This window comes from Diplotaxodon limnothrissa, linkage group LG14 (genome assembly GCF_057381915.1).
Source record: "Diplotaxodon limnothrissa isolate DT_005_m linkage group LG14, D_limnothrissa_male_GT1.1, whole genome shotgun sequence".
NCBI lineage: Eukaryota > Metazoa > Chordata > Actinopteri > Cichliformes > Cichlidae > Diplotaxodon > Diplotaxodon limnothrissa.
Window position 1 is genome coordinate 31,783,272 of NC_140609.1, and position 25,305 is coordinate 31,808,576.

At 41.7% G+C, this 25,305-nt stretch overlaps 1 protein-coding gene across 3 annotated transcripts in view; it reads right to left on the reverse strand.

Moving 5' to 3' along the window:
* The window catches only part of robo2 (roundabout, axon guidance receptor, homolog 2 (Drosophila)), a 276,321-nt gene that overhangs the window by 117,358 nt on the left and 133,658 nt on the right, over positions 1-25,305 (reverse strand). For all 3 annotated transcript variants that reach the window (XM_085370670.1, XM_085370671.1, XM_085370669.1), the window contains exon 2: positions 23,381-23,707. In XM_085370670.1, coding sequence (XP_085226796.1) covers positions 23,381-23,707 — 327 coding nt within the window. The remainder of the gene's footprint in view (positions 1-23,380; positions 23,708-25,305) is intronic.

The window sequence follows — 25,305 nt, forward strand, 5'->3', positions numbered from 1 at the left end:
AGACCAAAAGCTGTCAAGAATCTGACATTTTTCTGCCTTAATGAAAACTCCAATCTGCTTTTTTCTGCCATGCACCAAAGGAAAGAGTGCCAAGCAGTCAGAGAAAAAGGCTAGGGATGAAAGGAGTGCTATGATGAATGTGCATCATCAAGCCCTTTTACTACAAAAATGCAAGTTCCCTGCTAACCCAGTGCCAGCGTTGCCGTCTTCAGGACAAAACAACAAGTAAACACATGTGAATACAGAAAAGAAATGTCTGCGGGGCTACTGACTGTAACACCATCATTAACTGCTAAAGTACAATCCACAAGCTTTATCAAACATTTTCTGAATAGCCCCTGAAAAACAGCAGGCTCTACAACAAATGTCCTCTGTACAGTACTCTCGACTGCCCTTCACTTACCATGTCGCACCCTCAAGACAAACAGAGACCCCTAAAACATCTGTTCGCCATGCAAACTTTATATACCCCATCTGTACAGTATACCCTTGACTACTTAGCAGCCACACCCCCACACCATCTTTTCAAATTCCACTTAGTAGTCTATCCACATTGAAACCCCCCCACATACCAAGCAGGCCTGGCCCGACTTGGCAACTAGCTCCGCCTGTCCGTCTGTGTGCTCACCCCCCGAGCCAGCACATCAGGTTAGCCTTCCCCATGGAGGAGGAGAGAGGTTGGCTTTGCCACTGGACCACAGAGGTTCCACAGTGCCTTCAATTGGCAGCTAGACTGAAGGATCCCCAACCACTGGCACCTGCCAGTAGCTGTATCCCACTCCTGCCCACAACATCTATTCAGCAAATCCTGGGAGACGTCATTAATAAGTAAGTGTTAAAAGGTGGAGCTATAAACTAATTGCACACTGGAATGGGATCGTGTTTAATATTAGAATCCATTACGCTCCGGCTGTTGCAAGTGGAGGCAAATGAATTAAGACAACACGTTATTTACCCGTGCACGGGGCAAATGGAGAATGACAGCAGCGAGAAGGTTGACACTCAACATGGCAGCTGTTACTCACATCTGCTGGCTCCCGAATCTGCAATGCACAGCAGCCCTTTGATATGAGCTGCTATCGTAACTAGCTGACTTTCCTTTATTTCTGTGCTTAGCCTAATCTAGCAGCAGTGGGCAGCACAAAGGCAACATTGCAGAGCAGGGCACAAGGTTGACAACAGCTTCTTTTCAGCACAAAAAGGAAGAGAAGCCATAAGTGTTGGCCTTTAAACAAGGTCAGCAATATGGTAAACATAAAAGATAGCATCAGAGAGTGGCAGCACGCAAGCAGAATACCATTTGCCAAGTAGCTGACTGACTGTGGGTATTGTTATGTGATCAGGTTCAGTGCTAATAAATAAATGTTTAAATCAAATGAAATAAAACTGTAAATGAATGCCATCCATATTCTCCAGGAGCCTTAGATTGGGTCAAGATGAACAAAATTTAAAAAATGACACTTATACCCCCCCCCTTGCCTTCTTTTCACCAAGTCTCTAATGAGCATGTCGCTGGCAGAATTAATTTCTTATTGTTTAATTGATCTCCAAACAGCTCTCATCCATCATAGGACTATTCAATATCTAACTCCTTTAATCTCTGTCTACCCCTCAACATTATTCCACTGCACAGGTCATTACACATGGAGAGAAGGCTCACATTGTGCTATGGGCATATTTTACACTGGTCACAAACAAACGCTGACACACCAACACACACACGTAGTCAAAGCACAGTCATATGATCTCTTTCTCCTGGCCATGTATAGCACAATAATTTGTGTTTCTATTAACTATGCATCAAACAAGCACTGCTGAGGCTGCTGTGGTGATACTGACTCCAGCAATGAGGGCTGGTGCACTGGAATGTGCCTAACATCTGTTTTATATTAATGATTCGTAGCACAGCTCGCAAGCTACTGTAATATTCACAAGGGCTATGAGAAACCAAAGTAATTGGGATATGTTTAGGAAGTGTAACTATGTAGTACTACACTAAAAACAGGGCTTCTTGCACTTTGCTACTTCAAAAATCCCCAAATATGCAGTGTAGGTTTTAGCTCCCATATGCTGTTGGACAGAAATAGCATTTCTAGTTGAAAAATAAATGAGAGTAAATGGCTTAAACAATACAGTGTAATGAATATTTGGCTGTGTAAGAGCAGTAAATAATATTTGCCTAGGCTGCGATTAAAATGAATAATGTTTACTTGGCTGGCTGTGTAACAACAAAGTGTTGTTGATTTGGCTGTCCACGGTTAATCCTTGACTGTGGAACAGAGTAATAGCTGTGTCCTCTTTAGATGCAAGAGCAATCGTGAGAGCCTTGTCATGTATCAGCACCCACTGACGTGCCCATCCCAGGGGCAACCACAGCACCATGTCCCGTCCCTGACACAGCAACATAATGAATGGCCTAGCTAATGAAGGCTTACTAATTGATTAGGGAGAAAACAGAGTATTACTCACCCTATGATGGCAGCTCCAAGGGGTGCTGAGACACTTTGTCAATGCACTGTTTTCCCAGTCTGTCCAGCCCTGAGGGTCTTTATATCGACCTTCTGACCAGCATGGACACCAGGCATGAGATGAAGTGTTATTACCTTTATATTTCATTATCCTCTTACATGCTTTATAACACTGAACACTGCATATTTTTGTGTGCATGCACCTATTAACATTAATTCAACAAATTAATGTGTTGTACATCTTACTGCAGGCATACACCAAGCCCAACCAGGTGTGTCCGCCAGTGATGAGAGTGAATGGGGATTTCAAGGCTTTAGACGCCGAGCTGTTGTTCAGTGAAGCAGACAGAAGCTGTTAAGGTGGGAGGTGTATGTAGAGGGCCATTGTCTTTGATTAACTAATTAGTAGACATTATCAAGACTCAACAGAAGTCATTACGAGTGGGCTTTGGTGATGTGGTGCTCATTTCCCCATGGACCTCCAGCCACTGTCTCCTATCCTCTGCCCAGTCTGCCACAGCCCAGGTCACTTATTAAATCTATAACAACTAATTTTGCTTTTTAAATGGAGCTCTAATTGACTTTCGTGTGGAGAAAGCAATGTGGCTGATCCAGCTTGTATTACTTGAATTCCTGATTGAATGTGAATTAGTGATATGGTATTGTGTTTGCACACCATGGAAGATTGCTGGCCCGACTGCTGATGTTCCTCTGTGTCACACATGTCCTCCCTCATTGTCATCCAAAATACAAGAAGGATTTGTACGTTTTCACAACGGGGGAGTTTGCGCTGCCTCGTGCTCTCGCTTCAGTATGCCATCCAAGAAAGGCCCAACACCAGAGGAGGTTGAGGACATTAAAACCTCCCTCGGAGCGCTGTGCGGAGACGTGGCCGCAGTCAGGGCACAGCAGGAGCTGCTTCTGGGGCTTCTGGAGGAGGTAAAACAGCTACGCCTCCAAAATGCCGAGAAGGACAGACGGATCATGGATCTCGAGCGGCGGGTGGATGAGCTGGAGCAGTACACCCGTACGAACGACGTGGTCATCAGCGGTATTAAAATCAAGCCGCGCTCGTACGCGCGCGCGGTGGCCGGGAACGTCGGGGAGCCCAGCGACGAGGAGACCCGCTCGGTAGAGCAACAGGTGGCGTCCTTCCTCCAAAGCAAGGGGATAGAGATGGACCTGGAGCACATAGAAGCATGTCACTCACTGCCCAGGAGGAGTGACAGACTGCCGGCCATCATTATGAGATTTGTCAATCGGAAGAACAAGGTCGCACTGCTGAAACAAGGACGCAAACTGAAAGGCACGGACGTTTTCATTAATGAGCATCTGACACGAAAAAACGCAGACATCGCGAGGAAGGCAAGGCAACTGAAGAAGAACGGTAAAATACAACATACATGGGTAACAAACTGTAAGATTTTCATTAAGCTAAACGGGACACCAGAAGAGGCAAAAGTACTGATAGTGAGGAACATGGAGGATCTGGACAAGTATAACTGACACCAATGTATCAATTACACCAGGAAATGACATGGACACGTTGAAATTAGTTCTTCAACAGAAAGTAATTGATCTAGATTGTGAATATAAGGAGCATAATATAATAGATCCAGAAATAGATTCTGAAAGTAACTTTCTCTCTTCTTTTGTTAAAAATTGTAATTATTTCACTCAGGAACAATATGAAAAAGAAATTAACCTAGACGGGAAGCTCTCATTAATTCACTTTAACAGCAGAAGTATGTACTCTAATTTTGATTTCATTAAGGACTATTTGCAACAATTTTCTCGCCCCTTTAGTGTTATAGCCATCACTGAAACTTGGTTCAATGTCGATAAAGGAATAGATTTTTGTTTGAATGGATATGATTTAAAATACATGAATAGATTAAATAAGGCGGGCGGCGGGGTTGCTATATATGTTCATAACTCTATAAAATATAATGTTGTAACAACTATGTCTATGGCTATTGATGGAATTTTGGAATGTTTGACTATTGAGATTATGAATGAAAAAAAGAGAAATGTTATAATAAGTTGTATATATCGGACACCCAGTTCAAGTATTGACACTTTTAATGAATGGATAGAAAAATGTTTGCTTCGGTGAACCAAAAATTACTATTTATCTGTGGTGATTTTAACATTGATTTGCTAAATCCAACAAGGTTAAAAGCCATTGATGACTTTACTGACACAATGTACAGCTTATCACTATATCCAACAATAACAAAGCCAAGCAGAATAACTTCACATAGCGCCACTATTATTGACAACATTTTTACTAATGTCATGGATTTCCAAATTAATAGTGGTCTGCTTGTCTGTGATATAACTGACCACTTACCAGTTTTTACTTTGTGTGACTGTGATTTAAAAAAAATAGATACCAAGATCATGATAGCAAAGCGAACAATAAATGAAGAAGCAATTCATGCCTTCAATTTCGATTTAGCACAACAAGATTGGAGTTCGGTGTATGAAGAGTCAGATGTGGACAAGGCTTATGATAATTTTCTAGATATTTTTACTATGTGGTACAATAAACATTGTCCTGTAAACGAACACATGACAAAGAAAAAAAAGATAAAAAGTCCTTGGCTCACAAAAGGAATTATTAATGCTTGCAAAAAGAAAAACAATCTGTATAAACAGTTTATCAAAGTAAAAACAAAAGAAGTGGAACAAAGATATAAAGCATATAGAAATAAATTGACTGATATTATAAGAACGAGCAAACAACTTTATTATAGAAGAAGATTATATGAAAATAAAAACAATATAAAAGGAACTTGGGATGTGTTAAACAACTTAATTAAACAAGGATCTTCTGGAACATCATATCCTGAATATTTTACTGATGCAAATGGTGAAAATCACAACATGAGTAATATTGTCGATGGGTTCAATAAATTCTTCATAAATGTTGGCCCTGAACTAGCAGCGGACATCCCGTGTCATAAAAATGAAAATATCAGTAATATAAAATCAAATCCCTTTTCACTGTTCCTCTCAGCTACAAATGAGCAAGAAGTAATAAATATCACATTAAAATGTAAAAGTAAGTCTTCAATGGATTATCATGACATAAATATGTCTGTAGTTAAACAGGTTATTCTGAATATTGCTAGTCCCTTAACATATATCTGTAATTTATCATTTCAGTCCGGTTGTTTTCCAAAAAAAATGAAAATTGCGAAAGTAATACCACTATATAAAAGTAATGACAAACACAGTTTTACCAATTATAGGCCTATTTCTCTACTGCCTCAATTCTCAAAAATTCTAGAAAAACTTTTTAATTCAAGATTAGAAAAATTCCTTGAAAAACATCAAATAATAAATGTTGGTCAGTATGGTTTCAGAACGCAAAGAACCACTTCAATGGCGATAATTGAGGCAGTAGAAGAAATTACTGATACACTGGATAAAAATAAATATGCAGTTGGTATTTTTGTTGACCTCAAAAAGGCCTTCGACACAATCAATCACTCAATTTTACTGGATAAATTGGAAAGATATGGTATTCGAGGGAAAGCTGGTAACTGGTTAAAAAGTTACCTAACAGGTCGGGAACAATATGTTAGCATAGGGCGTTACCATTCAGAGAAACTTGGTATTACATGTGGTGTTCCCCAAGGGTCAGTGTTGGGACCAAAACTTTTCAATGTATACATAAATTATATTTTTGATGTTTCTCAAGTACTTAAACTCATACTGTTCGCAGATGACACCAACATATTTTTCAGTAGCGATGATTATACTGATCTTGTAAAGACTGTAAACAGGGAGCTAAAATTAATAAAAAAATGGATGGACATAAATAAATTATCATTAAATATAAATAAAACTAAAGCAATGTTTTTTGGTAATTTAAAATATAATATAGAATTACCAATTATCATTGAAGGTGTACCAATTGATAATGTGAGTGAAAACAAATTTTTGGGAGTTATAATTGATAACAAAATTTCATGGAAACCCCACGTCAGACACATAAAAACCAAAATTTCCAGAAGCCTCGCAGTTTTGAACAAAGTGAAACAATTCCTTGATAAAGATGCACTTCGTACTCTGTACTGTACCCTGGTTCTTCCATATCTTACATATTGTGTGGAAGTGTGGGGAAATACATATAAAAATACAACTAATCCATTAGTCACAGTACAGAAACGAGCACTGCGTATTATTCACAAGGCTGGTTATCTAGATCATACTCACAAATTCTTTCTTCAGGCAAAGTTACTTAAATTCCAGGATCTGGTTAATTACAATACATCCATAATTTTGTATAAAGCTTTTACTAAACTTTTACCGGCAAATTTACAAACTAGATTTGAAATTCGAGAAAAGGTTTATAATGTGAGAGGCTTTGGAGAATTCAAATTACCCAGAACTCGAACAACCCATAAAGGCTTTTGTGTGTCTGTATGTGGTGTGAAAATCTGGAACAGTCTGAGTTTACAATTGAAACAATGCAAAAATATTCATAGATTTAAATTTCTCTACAAACAGTTGGTCTGGTCACAGTATACTCAATGATGGGTTTTAGTGTGCTCTGTAATATCTGTCCTCTTACCATTGCTGGTATGGATTCCAAAATAAAAAATAAAAAATAAAGTGTGCGTATGTATGTACATATATGTACTTGTGTGTGTAGATATATATGTATGTATATGTATGTGTGTCTGTTACTTGTAGTTATTACTGCCTGTTACCTGTGGTAATGCAATTTATAATTTATATATTCTGTATTCAGTTATGAAGGCTCTAATTGTTGGTTGCGAGCTGCCGCTTAGATGCTTGTATGTGCCCGGAGCTGTTGATGGGTCTGTATGCAATGATGGGCGTAGCTGCGGGAAGTTTATTGTTTTTTTTTGTTGATGAGTGAGTATAGGGGTGGGATTTAATAAGTTTTCTTCGTCCCACTCCTTTTTCAGGCAAGTTTTGTTTTTTGTTTTGTGTATTTTATGTTCAATATAGGTATTTGTTGTGCCTGAAAATGAATAAATAAATGAATGAATGAATGAAATGAATCCATACATTAATTCACGCCTTTAAGCCAAGCGCTTTCATATCTTTCATCTACCGCTTTCATTTGGTTCTTTGTTTGCACCTTTAGATGAGACTTTTAAAAACCGATGTTGAACTACAGATGGATAGTGAAACACTTCTGCAACCATGGATCAGAATAAAAGCATATCCTTGCATCATTAGCTAAATGTGCTTCAATAACTGCAGGGCAAGTTGAAGACAAACAGAACCGAGTACAGCTTGTGTTTATACCATCTCAGAGGCAAGTGGTTAATACTGCAGATCCAGTGGGTTGCACTCTTCTGTTGAGCTCAGACAAGTGGTGTCCTCACAGGCAGGGGCCAAACCATAATCAAGAAATTATCATAATTCACTCTAATCATAAGTGAAGGAGGGCAAAATGACTGAAATTAAATTCTGGATTACAGCCTCCGATCGCAAGGATGTTTCAGTAACTGCTATTTTCTGCCAGCTTTTTTAATATATGTTTACTATACTCGTTCCGCCAATTAAAACACTAAGTCAAGGGGAGTGCTACAGGTTCACTGTGAAGCAACAGAAACGGGCATGCACAAATTCTGGTACGGATTTATACCGTTTGTGTGTAATGAGAGGGGCAAAGGCTGAGTGATGTGATTGCTCGGTGTGCTGTATGGCTTTGCTCCCAGTCTAGGGCATTAGGCAGCTCCTCTGCAGTGGTAACAGCATGCTGGGAGAGGGAAGGAAGCAAAATAAAGGCCTGGTCAGAAAGGGCCGTTCTGGTCTAATTGAGTCCTTTGGGCCGAGGCTCCACTGATCAGAGACTTGTTACAGGAATCCGGTTTCATGGTTTCCAAACAATGAGATTTCAGAGAAGGGATTTGTAGTCCTTTGGGATTCCATCCTAACCTTTCTGTGATTTTTGTGGTTCTCTCTTGGTTGTCTGCCTCTGTGTTCCTCTGTTTTAAATCCGATTACTTCTACAATATGGAAACACTCGGATGAGCTAAGCAACTGAATTTCATATGTGAAGCAAAGCAGCAACACTGTGCATTCACTACGAATGTGGTGTTTGTCGATGCCAAAGGTGTGGATTGTTTATCAGAATGAAAGTCTGCTTCAACATTAATTGAGCTTCCTTGATTCCGATGTGGATATTCAGCTCATGATGCTCACTCACAGAGCAAACACTATTTCTCGGTCCACTCACAATGTAGCACACAGGTTAAAAGACCGAAGTTAAGAATGTTTGCGCTGATGGACCATAAATCCAAAAACCAATATTCAGAGCTACTGTCCACATGATTAAACATTAATCATGCAGAGATGTGCAGAGCCAAACACACATATGGTGTTGACTAAGTTTGCTTTACAGCAGTAAATAAAGCTAAAAGGTGAGAAATGTGAAAAAAAAATTCAATACATAAACACCAAATCTGTTCAGCTTTCTGAATCTGATGTTTTAAACTCAGAGGATGAAACAGTACACAACCAAAGGAGAGAAAAATGCATAATGATAGCAACACTCATCAGAGGCTCCTGAGTACAGAACACAGCAAAAACTAGCTTTAGAGCTGTTGCCCAGATGAGAAACATTCACAACTTCTACAAAGAAATTCCTGGGAGGAAGACATGTTTTCTTGCTTGCTCTTTCTTCCTTTCACCCTTTATCTCTCTGGCTGTCTTCTTCTCTCTAAACAATTCCTAGGAGACAAAAAACAACAAAGACAAACGACTTTGGCCTTTTAAAAGAAGCGTCAAACCTCTCCCTCCAGTGTGCAGAGGATCCACGGAAGTCTGCGTGTTTCTTGCTCACCTCCTGCAGTGACATTAAGCACTGAAGGCTCTAGATGAGCTTCCTGTGGAGCTGTGACAGCCAGGACAAACACAGGCACTGTACTGGTTTAAACAGACACTAGGCCCACTCAAGTGTAGCAGTTCATAAATTAAAGACATGAGCAAAGAGAGGAAGAAGGGAGACTGAGCAAATACAAGCAGCAAACACATGACAGAAAACTATCTCCCATTTGGCTTGTCACTCAACTCAAGAGAATGTGGCAGAAAAGAGGGAGAAGGAAAAGCTAGAAACAGCAAGAGAAGATGTGGGAAGGCTAATAAAACTATATAATTGTTGATTTAAATATTTGGTAAAGCTTTAGAAAAGAACAACTGTTCAAATCTAACAGCTACACGAGAAACACATTGAAAGCAATCCAAGGCTAAAATGTATGCTTTTCTTTTTTTCTGGTCTAGAGAAGAGGCAAATGGGGAGGAGGGAAATGGAGAACAGGCACAGTGCCTCATCCACCTGATGCCATAATGCTTTCTTGCGTGGCTTTCTTTTGTAACACAAGTCCTGGGCAGAGGAGAAAGACAGACACAAAGAACAGACAGTACTCTCTGCAGGACCCTCTTTGTGCCATCGCCACTCGCAGGCGGCAGGACAAAGCTGTCAGCTGCCTGGACACCTCGTTAGCCCCGCTCCCTGCAGCTCTCACATGGCACAGGGTTGACTGCGGCCCTCCTGCAGGGACTGGCTCATCGCTACAGTGGAGCTTCAGCCACTGAGAAATACACACATACACACACAACATGCGACCGTACAGCATTAAAGACCAAAGGAGAAACACAGTGCTATAAAACACACCTGTTCTACAGAAGGTTCAAAGTCCTCCATTCACAAGCCTTTCCATGGATATTTGCTTTGGTTGTTAAAGCTGATCTTTTCAAATGCAGCCCACAACAAAAGCACCTCAAGCTTGGTCGAGATGGCTGAGGGAACAGGATCAGACTTGCACACTCTGATCTTTTTTCTTTTACATTTCTTCAGTTAATGTAGGACGAAGAGTTGGAAATACAAAGACAAAGGGGTTAGCTGAACCTAGACGAAACAACCAATGCAGAAAAAAATCTCATTTATTTTGAGCGACCAAACTGAACTCATCAAGCAAGTTTTGACAATAATTGTAGCAGTTAATACTACACTACATTTTAGCATAGCATTCAGAGTAGGTTGGGGACTAAATGACATAAACTAATTAAAAGCTGGAAAAGCAAATTTTAAAATGTTCTATTAAATACTTCTATGATTTCTACATTCTGAGGTTTCCAAGTGTTTCTGCTCAGTCTTCCGAAGGCACTATAAAGCTGTTTTGCTATCACCTACAGTCTGCTCCTGTTAGTACTGTGTAGAATTTCAAGTAGGGTAAGTGCTTAGTTTGCTAAGACCAGGCCAAATAAATATGCAGGAATTAGTTCCAGCTTCACACGCTGTTAAAATAGGATCCACCAGTCAATGCACCAAAACAACCCCATTCACCACACTTCACTTCATTCTGGCTACAAAGAAAAGCAGAGTAAATGTCATATTCACACACACACAAAAACACACACAAAATTCAAGGATAAACATACTCCTTTTGATTACAAATATTTATGTTTATAGGTACTGTGCGTGCTGATTTTTTCTCATTGCCACATTTGACTTTTCCCAAGCAATGCTTACATTTTTCCTCCTTCAACATTCGGACATGCTTCTCTGACTTCTTACAATGAAGGAAAAAAAATGCAGTTCATTCAAGCAACCGGTTCATGTCAGTCATGTGCAAGGTTTTAACCACTTCCACCCTTTAGAATATTATTCACCGTGTTGATCTTCAAAATAAGTACAAAAAATCCCTCACATTAAAAATTATAAAGGTGCTGCATGAAATGAGACACCACAGACGAATAAGCAAACACAATAACCAACCTTCAATCAAAGCAGATGTAGACTTTGCGGCCATTAGAAAATGCTGATGTACCAAAAGGCAGCAATCAGTCAGGCTGGGTGTAGCCACCTCCCATGTATCAGTCTGGACACCCTCGTTCAACAGCTGTGGACTCATATGTTACTGTCGCACTACCTGCCACTGTCCATCCACAACCATACCACCCACAGCACACATCAATCATCCCGCTCCTGCTGCTTTTTAATCTGTTTCCACCCCCAAAGACCAAGGACGCTTCAAAATTACAGTGTAGAAAGGTCACTCCATCCAATTAGAACATCATCAGGGATGCACACCGCAGGGTCATTGCCTGAACCATTGTAACACATAGTAAATCCAAGTACCCAAGAAAGAACCCCCACTCTGACAGGCTTCAGAAAGGCAGACAGAATACTCAGTAGTATTTTCAGGATGAATCTGTTAGAGACAAGTTGTTGTTGGGACAGATTTGAGAGTTAATGGCATGTACAAGTGCTATGATAGGCCTATTCCCTAAAGATGAACAATATTATCATCATTCCTTATGTTGACCTTGTGATGACCCCAGCTTCCAGATCAATGAGGTCTCAAATCAAGATTAGATCAAGCCTTTATATCGTTCCCCATCATTCTAGTAACTTGCTCATCACAAGGATTCTTCCTCATAATAAGACATAACTGGACACACAGAAAGTGCCAGGCCTTCTGGAACAATAGAGAACTTTTGGACCAAGCAGAATGATGGTAAGAACCATGTGGAGACCATTGTTTTGGGTCGGCAGAAGGAAAATAGCTAATGAGAGAGTAGAGCGAGAGGGAGACAGTGAAAGACAGAGGGTGGGTCAGTGAGCTTTGAGCCACTCGTGGGCTGATCTAAGCCAATTAGACGCAAGTGACAGCTCAGCTTCATGGTCATGACACAACTAGACCACAGCACTGCTCTGAGCCCCCACACCCCACAGTACAAGCCTGACTTGGACCCCAACAAGCCTTTAACACTCCACCCATAAAAGCCTAAATACCCATCTATGACAACCCCCAACACCCCGGACTGAAGCCAAGAGAGAGGGAGAGTGTATGCTTAACAAAAGATGTTCTCTCCCCTTCTGTCCTGCCTCCTCTGCTCTCCAGAAGGAAGTGGCTGGCTGAGCAGCGCTCTCTGCCTGGCTCCGTTATGGTCGACCAACTCTCTTGACATCTGATGGTGTTGAGAGTTGCTGTGGTGACAGGGAAAATCCACTGACCTTTGCCCTGGTGCTTCAAAACTTGTGAACCCGAGACAAGTGAAAACCAAAAAGCCTGGTGGGGGATACATGAATGAGGAGTTTCAATTGAAAAATGGGGCTGGTTCATATGACCACCAACAGCTGTCATTAGTGTGGCACCTTCATCATGTGAGCTGATAATGGCGCAGCCTTCACAGTATAGATGAGGGGAGGTGGTAGGCCACCAGGTTGTGAGTTGTCAGGGCTCCAGGCAGCATTGGCCTTGTGATTAATGACACAGGGCATTGCGCCACAAGGAGCTCAGCAGCACGTGCCGCACTGGTGGCAACAACAAAAACTCCATACACTGAGGGATTGTGGACTTGTCACACTTTAAAACAGCTAGTCACAATAGGCGGAATATCAAAATTGACATTCATATATAGCAAAATTGTATTAAAATTGTATTTTAAAAAAAACCCATAAATAATCATGTGGCACGCCCATCATGCTGAAATTATAAATGCATGGCTTAATGCGTCCACTCATCTACGGTTGATGGAGCACCAAGTTTACGAAATCTGTGGATGGCTTTTTTTCGGGGGGTGAGGAATCAAGAAATGCAGAAATGAAGGATGACAGGAAGGAGTGATGGGGGTTGAGGGACACCCAGCAGGGGGGTGGGACAGGACAGCCCTCTGCACGTCTAACGTCTGCCACTCAAGTAAGTTAATGATGCCACATTCTTGGTCCAACCATCCCCCTGCTGCGTGCGAGAAAAGAGAGACAGAGATAGGCGACTGAGGGTGTCGTGTCTTGGCACATGGAAACAGTGAGAAGAGGTGAGATGCTCTTGTAAGGTGGGGGGGTGTGGCACATTGGTGAAAATTTAGGGTCTGAGAACATTTATGACAGTCAACACCCCATTTGGCACTATTGAGTGATACATGAATGATACAGTATACCCCTCCTCTTTTTTTCTCTTCTCAATTACATGGCTGTCTCCTGCCTTCATCAGCATGCTTTATCGAGTCAAATTACTAATTAAGGTTTATGAGAAGTTCTGCTAATTTTGTTAGCAGTCAATCACAAGGTCGCTATTTGGTTTGTGATAGCAAGAAGGGGAACGCGATCAGCATTTTGGTTTCAGAGCAGAGTGAGCATCAATTTAAGGGATAAGGGAGAACCGGAGGAGGGGTGTGGGTTGAAGAGCTGCAAGATACTGAGGGAAAGATAACAAAATCCAGTATAGCCCGTAGCAAATGCAAAAAAAATAAATAAAAAAAACAATCACTTGTTTAGGTTTAGTTTCACAAAATGTCTTTGTGGGGTAAATAAAACTTACTAAAGAACATCATAATACCTACATGAGCCCAGTCAGCCATAGAGCTGGTAATAACAATTCTACTTTCGAGATTATACCACTAATAACAGAACTTGAGTAGGGCGTACTATAAGAATGAAAAAGCTGACAGATCCTCATATCCCTTAATCTATAATTAAATTATCTGAGCTCTTCCTCCTCTGACACAGGAATAACCCTGCCTTCTTGAGCTATTTCTCCTTTCATACATCTCCCAATAACACTAGCATAACTGTATTAGCAGTGTATGCTAGAGATGCTCTCCAGACTGCCAAATGGACCTGAATGCAGCTCTGTTTTCAAGCCATGAGGTCAGATGATGGTCAATCAATGGGAGGTCACATCCAGACCTGGCCAAAGGTCAGCCTATCTGGACCCAAAGGTACAACGGGCCTATCAACCCCTTAACTGCTATGAATGGAACTAAATTATGTGGACAGCTCCCTTCTGCTTCGAGTCAGAGAACCTGATAAGAAGAGCAGTTTGCCCCATTTTTAAACTAATGTTTTATAATTAAAAAATGAGAACAACAAGCGAACGATATTTTTAAATCAGAGCTAATTTTTGCCATTTAGGATTTTTTTTTGTGCAGTTTTGTGTAAGGGGGGGATAAGTAAATTGCCAAAAACAGGCAATTAAACTAATAACACATTAGCTGCATAAATTATCAACCGACTAATTGCAGATGTATCCCACTCAGCATGTTTTGAATAATATTGTTTTCCATAGCCTGCCCCTACAGCAACAGAAGCCTAGATCGATATTCATGAAGTGTCAGAGTTGCAATTCATGTGTCTGTTGCGCACAAACACCACAGGGACCTTTAAAAGAAAGATGGCAGCACAGCTAACATGTAAATTTCACAGTTAATGCCTGGGCATGGCTTATGTTGGCCAATTAAGCTGTTCTTTTCAGCTCCATTACAACGCTGTGTCTTGGGGTTCATTTTTCCCTTACTGTGCAATTTAGGGCTCAAATGGGCAAATGTTGACTGTGCCAGTTGGACAACAAAGGGGGAATTTGGAGTCTGTTACAGTGTGTGGGCACAGGCATGTGTGTGCTAGTGCATATGTGCCTTTACAAACCTTGCCTTGTGTATGAGAAACAGCTATGTACCGTTGTTCCTGTGTGCCTTTGTGTGTGGAGGTCTAATTTGTGCGTGAAACAGGAGAACACTAATGGCTTCTAAAGATCGGTGGAGTCAAATGAGCGTGCTCATCAGTTAGACACACACCCTTTGGTGATCACTTAGTGTCATTAGATTTCATTTCCTGTGGAATAAGAGGATCTTGGTAGATCCCAGACAAATCCCTGCAATCATAGCAACACTTCAGATGATTCACTGCCTTCATTTCATCCTTACTGGGTGGCGGGTGCTGTTGCGTGTGGTATTATTAAATTTAGACTGTTACACTAACAAGATTCATTCGAAACACACCACCAGTATGACATGACATGATTTATTTTCCACATTTTTTACTAAATCAGGAAGCAAAAAGAAAAGACAACTAACCGTCCAACCATTTGAACACACACACACACACAGACGCAGTGAAACAGAGACAAACACATTCGGCACCTGCATGTTCGCTAATAACTTTGCCCTGTACAGTGTAGTGCACAGGGGCCAGCAGCAAGAGGCACTGAGATAAGATTCTGCTTAGCATTTGAATAGAGAGTTCTGATTTCTATTCAGCTGGCCTTTGGCCATGCTAGTACTGAAGTGGTCTGGGCAAGTCTGTCTGGTGACTGGTCTCCACCGTGCCAGCAAATATGCAGGCTCATATCTGGCAATGTGCAACGTCTGTCAGTGTCCCGGTCTGTCTGTCTGTCTGTCCGTTTGGCTGGATCAGTGTCTGGCCGGTTAATAATCAGCCTGGCTAGCTGCTAATCATCCTCGCAGCTGCAGAAGCAGGTGGCCACACATACCACAGCTCCCAGTCTCATTCACCATGTGATGTCATTTCACTGCACCTGGTCATACTGCGTTACATATAAATGAGCAAGATAGTTTTCCCCTGTTAAACGAAGTGTCTGTCCCTGAAGCGCAAAACCTTTGACATTTATTTCTCACTGGAGTAGATGGGCAGCTTACTGTGGTGCATTGGTGGCTGAGTGAACGGATCACATTTTTGTGACTCATCCACACCTTGGCCAAGTCTGGGACGGATCCCACAGCAGTCTAACAGGCACAGGCAGCAGTTAGCACCCAATCCACATCAAAATGGGAAGCTATTAGCTCTGGAACACACAAGGTCACCTTCAAAACACACACAGCATCTATGTAACTTCCTTTGCTGGCGTGCAATGGACGGAGCAGCACAATCATGTAGGGGCCAAGCTGCAAAGTGGAAAGGAACCACAGCTGTTTTAGAAAGTCCTCTCAAACATTTGATCTTGTCTCCCCTCACTTTTGAAAGTGACTAAAATACTTATAGTATCAGTTTCAAACAGCAGGAAAGGAAGTGAGCGAGGGGGGGAGTGGAAAAAGGGAAAGATAGCACAGAGAGAGGGAAAGAGAAGGAAAGAGATGGAGACAGCAGAGACTGGATGATTAGGTTTCAACGCTGGTCTGCAGCTGTTGAGGGCTCTAGGTGTCCCTTACAGCAAACGTAATCCAAGTGAAACACATTATCTGTCTACGCCATGGAAAAAAAATCACAGTCATAACACATCCGGATCCTCAATAACGAGCGTGATGCAGGGGCAAACAAAGCTCAGTGCAAAAAAGAGAACAAATAACTGCATAAACATATGAATTAATAATGAAGAATATTCCACTGGTGATTGTTTTTCCCCCTAAAAACCACAAGGCTAGAAAAGCAATATACTATGAATACTGTGCTTCTTATGGTCAGTTTGCAGTATGTGTTTTCTCCTCCTCCCTTCCCGGCACTTCACACACCAGAGCCTGAATCAATTTCGGTAACATTTGATTCAAACCCACAACAGCTAGTGACTGAACTTCAGCCCTTCATCCTGTCACCTCCTCCCTGGCTCCGCATGATGGATTACCATCTCTGGCAGCCTCAGAGGGTCTTAGAGAGAAGGGAAGGTGGGTGGGGGAGGTCAGTTACGACAGGGACATATTCATCGGAAGGGAGCGCTAGGTTAAGGAATTATGGTATGACAGAGATCTGGGGTGGATAGGAGAGGGCAAAGGGGTTTTCAGGGGTCAGAGGATCCAATCCCGGCTGGACGCAATGGCAAGCCACCCTCAAAATGCAGTGGTCTACAGGGATTTAACTCAGGGTCACATTTTTGATTAATATTATTATCACTCACTTGTCCTTTCGCCCACTTGCCAGAAAATAGAGTGGTGTCACACATATTAATCCAAATCTGGTAAATGGCACACCTGTGCAACAAATTAAAATAGACTTAAAATTGGAAACTTCATGTGTTATTAACAGATAGACACTGAAGATTAGATTAATACGGTGATAAGGGTTTATTGTTTTAATGCTAAACATAACAATTTGCAAAATGTACACAATTCAAATAAACCTGAACCATCACTTAAAAAAATGACAACAGAAATCAAAGACCAATACAGTGAAGAAAGCAAGATCTTGTCACCCAGTCTGTGTTTTAAAGTTAATCAATAATCAGCCTGCAGACATGTTTCAATAATTTAGAGCTCAGTCTACATGTGAAACTGTCTGATACCTGTCTAGAAGGGCTCTCTTTCTACAGTGCTGTCCGATTTGTAAAATTTATACACTCTATGTTAATGCAAAGGTTCTTTTTTAACTTTTTTTTTCTGGTGAGTGAGCATCCGGGGTATGTAGCATGGGTGATGAGAGACATTGTGGAGCAAAGAGGACGAGGCAAAACACAGGCAGGCAGGGAGAAGAGACAAAGCAATAGACCTGCATTGTCAGAGCGGAGAGGCCATCAATAAAAGTGTCACTATGAAGGGAGAAAGAGGGAGAGTGTGAAGAAGCGAGAGCGGGGTATATAAAAGAAACACAACAAAACCTGGTGCGACTGGTGCTTCATCTTGCTGGCCACTAATGGGCGTGAGAAGCGGCTGGTTCAGCACTCTTTGCTTGATGGCTCACTCCTCCTGTGACGGGCCATGGCATCCTTGACCGAGCGCCACGCACTTACTTAATCCAGTTTGTACACTCAAAGGTGACATAATGGTATAAGTAGAGAGGTGAAGTTTGAAAGAAAAGGAGACAAAAAGACTGATAATAGGCTGAGAAAGATGGTCAAAGGTCATCCCAAACTTGGATCTAAGTACTCGATCTCTTCGCCACCTACTCACCACATTTTCCATCTTTGTCTGCAGCTTTTGTCACACCTCTACATTACTGTTGTCGTGATTCAGCCACAATGTATGTGCACCGTATTTCCCTTCTAGAGTACTGCTGTCGCTTCATCTAAAGGTAATCTATTTCCCTAGGTGGAGCTGGCGAGGTCAGAGCTGGGACACAAAGCCCGCTGAGGAAAGTAAAAGTGCAGTCTCAGGATGTGTACGTGTGCGTGTATGAGAGAGAGACAGTGAGGATGTTAGTGACCGTAGTGTATCCCTATGATTTATCTTCCTGTGAGACTTTCCAAATTTCTGTTCCATTTCTGCAGCCCGGCCTCTTTCCAAGCATGGCACAGGAGTTAGGCATCTGTAGGAGCTCCTCATTTACTGTGACCATCTGTGACTGATAAAGGTGATACGATCAAGCTGCGTGACGCTGTATATGGCTGGAAAACACTATAGCCGTGCATCTGAATATGTGTGTGTGTATGTGTGTGTGCATATGAATAGACAGGAAGATCTCTACAGAGGTCAGCAAACTCCAGCTGACACATTTAATCAGGGATTTTTTCCTCTCTAACACTATCAGGAGAAGATATGTTTCACATGCTTGCCCTCTCTCCCCATCCCTCTTATCACAGGACAACATTCCCACTTTTTCTGCATGTATGCTTTTTGCTTTTCCTCCGTGCTTGTTTCAGCTCAGACAACAGCAGGAAGGTTTTTTAAATTATTTTTTACTTTTTTTATATGAAAATGTAATAAACTAGAAAATACTTTGGTGTGGTGTGAGCAGCAGATTTATGTTTATTTTATCTGTGTGAGCAACTGATCTTTTATTTATTGAGCAAGTTATTGAAAAACCAGACAAACTGTTTTAGATGGACCCGGAAATTTGTGTTTTACACATCTAAGAACATAAAGAAACAGACACGTCAAGATGTGTGGTATGAATAAAACACTTAGATATTACACTTACAAATGAGAGTTTCTGAGACTGTGTTGTATTTCCTAACTATAGCATGCATCATTAATGCGCTGTAATGGTTGCGCTGTTGCTGTTTTCTTCATTACCCTTCATTATTTCTCAAGGACTCCCGCACAGATTAAACCTCAGTCTACCGGGGTTTATACAAGCACGAGGGCAGGTGTTTGTGAATACGCGTGTGTAAGTGCGTGAGTGTCTGTTGTTTGTGTGCACTTGTCACCCCGTTTTCTCATTTCTGAACTGGAATAATGAGTCCAGATGAGCTCAGCAGTGCAGCTCATCCTGACTCCCCACCTGGCTTGCTCCTTTTGGCCCATCCCTTTATTAGCTCCCCCCCTCATGCTGGACACAACAGCAACAGCTTGGTAACCCTCCTCCTCTCTTCAACACTCGCACCTTTCCCAACTCAATTTTCCTGCTAATTACCTTGTTGTACGAGTACCAACTGCTACCTAACGATTCACTTAATTGCAGAAGTGGTACATTAGATGATATCAAAGGACCTTTTTAAAAGTCATCCAATCCCATTCCAAGCGGCATTTAGAACCAACCCAAGACATCTGTTTCATTTCAGTGTCATTTGCATTTTTAAAGGTTAAAACCGAACAAAGCTGCAAAGGTATACATCTAAAACTCATTTTTTTTTGTCTTCATTTATATGTGGTGCCTTTCCCCTGATGATTACATACAGTTAATACACAAGTAGACATGTCAGAGGGCCTATATCACAGTTGGCACTCAATTAAAAGTGATATGTGCTAGTTTCAGGTGGATGTAGTTTGCGTCAAGCACCTGAAAAGATTGGGCTAGTTAACGTTTTCCTTGGGATCCTATTGCCCCAGGTGTGCCTTGTCACACTTACATATACACAGATACTCGCAGTGCTAGCAATTTATGCAGCAGCGATGGCTGCAGCTTGCATTTCTGACACAGGCTTCACAATGATTTATGAACCTGCTCATTGACCTAGTTTATCCTGAAAAGAGAAAAGGGGCACATTCTCTTATATGCAGTATATCCCATATTGCTGGCCTGGAGTCAGTTTTGAAGAGGAGTAAGATTACAAGGCAGGCTGCTCCGATACCCTCTAGGCAACACATTTACAAGTTCTCTTATCTTCTGAAGTACAGGACAGAGAACAACAGCTATAATGAAATCTCTCCCAAATGCAGCAGAGTGATGTCTGGGCATTATCCCCACACTCTGCACATGCACCATGGAGCTAGATAACACAAAGCAGTCCATGTTCTTGTCCATCTATTTGTGCTCAACATCCAACACTTAAAGGAGACAAGGTTGCAGACCTAAGCCCAGTAAAGGCACAAGTGCCCCTGCCCACTCGGGCCCACATTAATAATGCATTGGCACCTCTTGGAGGGCTCTTCCCCCTTTGCCTCTTCACTCCACATTTCCTCCTCTAAAAGAGAGAGTGGTGAGTCCGGCCCAGCTTGATGCCTGGCATGCAGCAGCGCCACTCTGTTCAGTGGACACAGAGTTCAATCTGTTTCAGAACTGCAATTCAATTATCTCACCAGGGTCCTGTTCAACCACTCGTGAATGGAAGGGGGGCAAAGGTGCGTTCAATACAATGGAGGGGGAGATCGAGGCAGGGGATGGGGGAGGATTGGGGGGGTTACAAGACATATCATAAACACAAATCCAGTTCAACATGGATATAGATTTAAGACTTTTTCTTGTGAGATTAGCTTTGGCTTTACAATCACTGGACGGATGTCAGGACCTGATAAAGCTAATCACTGCTGTAAAGCGAATGCAGAGGGATTTAGCACATCGCCCCCCCTTCTGCCCCCGCAGTCCCCTGAAGACCTGGCTGTGAAAGAAAACTGAGAAAGCCCAGTGCCCAAAACAGACCAGGCATGGAGCGTGCCGCAAAGTGCCCCTCCCTCTTCTTCAGGCTCTATGATACCCTTATCTCAGTAAAAATGAAACACACAGAGGAAATACGCTGCAAAATGGGCACTTTTTTTTTTTTTATCACGGAGGTTAAATTTCTAATCATCACTTTGTAGATGTCAACAAATACCTAAAGTTTACTGGAAAGGAACATAATTATTTGGTCATCTAATCACATTTAAAAGACCAAAAATAGTCTATATTTAAAAGACGGAAAAAGATAGTGCGCTCTAACCATGACAAAAGTACAATAGCAAAAGACTCTGGAGCTCTGCACTGTTTCGGACCATTTTGGTACCTTAAGCCAGATACTTGATTAGCTCAGAAAGAAATGCTGCCAATCAGCTTCAGGAAATTCTTCCTCAAGATGCTCAGGATTACCTACAGTATTATTAAAATTGAAACAAATAATTAATGTCTCCATATAACACATTACCTGAATATTTAAACATCTTTTTCCTTCTCCTCACCTTTTCCATTTTCTTCAACATGCCTCTGAGGGCTTTGATCTCCTACTATTAAAATAATTTAAATCAAAATTACCCTACTTTAACAAAAAGTCACATTTGTGCACCATCACACTGTAATCAAGTAGCACAGTGAATGACTGTCAAACAGAGCCTTTTCCTGCACCCACACTCCATCTTTGTCAGGCCACCATTGCCGTCATTCTCAAACTGCTATGCCTCATACAGGCTCCGGCCAGTATGCTGTCACTATAATGAATACTGAAGTGTTCAGCTTATTTCACGTTTTCATAATTGGTCCTTGTTAAGTGTTTTACAGCAGAGCTAAAATAAACCAAACTCCAATTAGAAGTCTTCACTGTAATTTAAAAAGTAAAGACCTCAAAGTACTGAGTGAAAAATTCAGTGTATTTGTTTTTTTAGCCAGCAGTGTTGTCTTATGATGGTGTATTGTATAGATTACTTTTACACCATTCTTTTGTTATACCTTGTATAGTGTATGGCGCTACACAAACATGTCCAGTTCTGTACACTTGTTTGTTGCCTGTATGCTGAACCCTACTCTCAAACCTGGCATCACTGTTAATACCCATCAGATGTGCGCTATACATATTTCTTCACCTAGCTCTGCTCTTCCCTCCTGCCCTAGTGACCCCTCACCCTTCACCTTTAAGCCATTCAAGTAGTCAATGCCTCTATTCAACCCCCTCTGCTCCTCAGTCCATATTACATGAGAAAGAGGGAGAGCGAGACCATGAGAAAGAGAGAGAGAGAGAGAATACTGAAGAAGAAAGGCTAAGAAACCGTGTTAGAAGGAAAAAAATAAAATAATCGAGAGGGTTCATCAATTTTTCATGAATTTTCATTTAGAGTGGGAGAGGCCTCTTACAGCAATCGATAGATCAAGCTGCTGTCACACAGTTAGCACCTGGGGGCCACTGGAAGGCCCTCGGGAAGGCAGGGCAGTGGATCAGAAGCAGAGACCAACCCCCTCCAACCCATTTCCTAAGGATCAAAAACTAACTATGAATTTTACTGTCATCACCTCAGAAATACAATTACAGGCAGAGGATGTTGTTCCTGCTCTCTTTTGTCTATAAATCTAAAACATTTGATTTCCAATTTTTGCTTGTTTTATGTTGTCTAAGGAGTCCAGCTCAACATTTTGAGAGACTGTCTAAAGTTTGTCACTTTCATGATAAGAATTCTGCTCTTCCACAACATAAGGACATAGGGACTTTCCCCTCCACCTTATGGGCATTTTGAGGTGCCTGGGAGTGGCTGTATAGGAAGCCCATCCTGAGACTGCTGGGGGGTAGGCTCATCTTCAAAGGTAATTCGATACACAGCTCAGGTTATGCCTGTCACCATTCACCAACAGACTTCAGAAGGCCTGTGCTAAATGTCCATCACAAACTGTGCTTGTCATTCGACCCCCACTCACCTGCGAGAGAGCCATGTCAGCCATGCCATCATGTTCCCATCATAAAGCCTCCCAGCAGCTTTACGTACATACTCCAACCCATACACACAACATCAATATATATCCCTTGGGTTTGGATCACATTTATCAAGTGCATGGAAGAAAAAACTCATTATCCAAAACTCCGACCAATATTCCACAATGTGAGGTCGTAATAGGGTTTAAGTGGCTCTTTTAGACCAGCAGGAAATTAGTATTGTTTGTAAATGGAGAAGAAAAATGAAATTAACTAAAAATAGTGCCAGAAATTGTTGACTTGTTTACTTTAAGTACCTACAGTAGAGACGATGTTTCAACGCTTGATTAGATCAAAAATGTATTCTGAATGTGCTGAATGCAAATCCAGTCTTTCCATCAGTAAGCAGTGAGATCAGGATTTCTCTTTATCTGTCCTTATAAATTACATAATGTGAGCAGAATCATTTTGAACTCCAGCAAAGAGGAGAAGAGACTCTTGACTTACATGCTACTTCCAAAGATGCATTGCGGCTCACAGCTTCTCCCAGGTAGTTCCGGGCCACGCAGACATAGGCTCCCTCATCTGGTTTGCTCCGCCGTCCATGAACGATGCGCAGGAAGAAAAGCGAGCCGGTGGGCAGCAGCATACGGTGGGAACGTGGGTCATCTTTGTCTGTTTCCACCCGCTCTCCATCCTTGTACCACTCCACTGTCGGGGTTGGCCGCCCCTCTGCTTTACAGTTGAGAGTGGCGGGCTCCCCTTTGGATACGATCAGGTCAGAGGGATGCTCCACAATCCGGGGTGGGGAGTCCTCCTGGCGCAGACGGGATCCTGAGGAAAAAAAAGGATGTTTTATGTTCAGTGATGTTATTATATAAGCTTTATAAAGTTAAGAACCTCTTTCATAACAAACAATAGAAAAATAGTGGGAATATGGGGTTTTAATTAATAAACACAACTCATAGCAACAAAATAAATAAGTTGTCTGGGTCGGGAAGACCGACCTCTGCCCAGAGCAAAAGCTATGAGGTGTGGCTCTGAAGCGGTCTCCAAGGTATCAATTGACAACTTTTACTCTTAAAGAAGAAAAACATATAAACAGGTGGCACAGTGAAAGCACATATAAACAGTGTTGTTTCTCAGCAAAGGGGTCCAGGGTGAACCCACTGGTCAGCTGTGGCCTTTATGTGTGGGGTTTTTACCCAGTGCCCACTGGGTACCTACTGCCTTTTACCTCCCACAGTCAAAAGAAATGCATAATAGGTTAACTGGGGATTTTGTCTGTAAGTGTGAATGTCTCGTGAATGATTGTCTGCTTCCATGCTCTGACCATTTATATTGACTGGCGACCTGTCAAGAATGCATTCTGCCTCTTGCTCCTGACAGCTGGGATAAGCTCCAGTGCCCATGTGACCTTGGATTGGAAAAGCGATTAAGAAAATTGATGGACATATATAATTCAATGTTAAGTATCCCATAAAAAACAAACAAATAGTAACAACTAGGAAAAGAAACTCTGGTAATCCACTTTTTCAAATAAAAAGTAAACTCAAGTTAATATATACTGGAAAAGAAGGACAACAGAACTTCTACTTTCTGTGTAATGATCCAATATCCACTGCGATCCACTGTGTTCTGCTGAGTTGATTTGGCAGCCTATACATAATTTACAAATGCAGTTACTACTCACTAAGCGACATCTAAAACCATCAAGCTACAATTCAACTCAACAGCAATAGGTATATACAAAAAACCCACCCAAAACAGCTAATCTGGCTACATGTATCCACATTTAAACCCCCCCAATTTTGATTCACATTGTTCAAAAACCAGGTGACAAAAGCAGTTGTTTTTGCTATTTTTCTTGCTGCCTGGACCCAAATAGCAGAGGTAAGTGCCTTTATATATCTGACTTGGGATGGAAGCTTGTAATAAAAGCCTATTAAAGCTTTTAATAACCATAACAGGTTAGTCAAAAAAAAATTCTATCTGCTCTTCTCAGCCCATGCAAGAGCTTGAGAGTAATGGAACTTACAGGCAAACAGTGAATGAAGGCATACAGTTAGCTTACATTAGAATTACACACATAGACCCACATTATGCTGTTTATCTGCCCTCTATATTTGGTTTTCAGAAAAAGTCAGGAAAAGTGGGAGTTCACTATGCAAAAAGCAGGCATGTGATGTGAATATGAATGTTGGGGTCCAGACTAATGTCAAATGCTAATCCCCTGTGGTTGAAAACCTTGGCCCACTCCTTTTCATTAGAGCTTACAGTGGGTAAGCTTTTGGAGCCTGGCAGTTAAGATAATGCTCCCCGAGTCAGAGTGCGCAGTGTGTCTGTGACCAGGTCTTACCCATGGTGATAAGAGGCTGTAGGCCACACAAACGCACGCACACACTCTTATATCAAGGAAGCCATGGGAACCA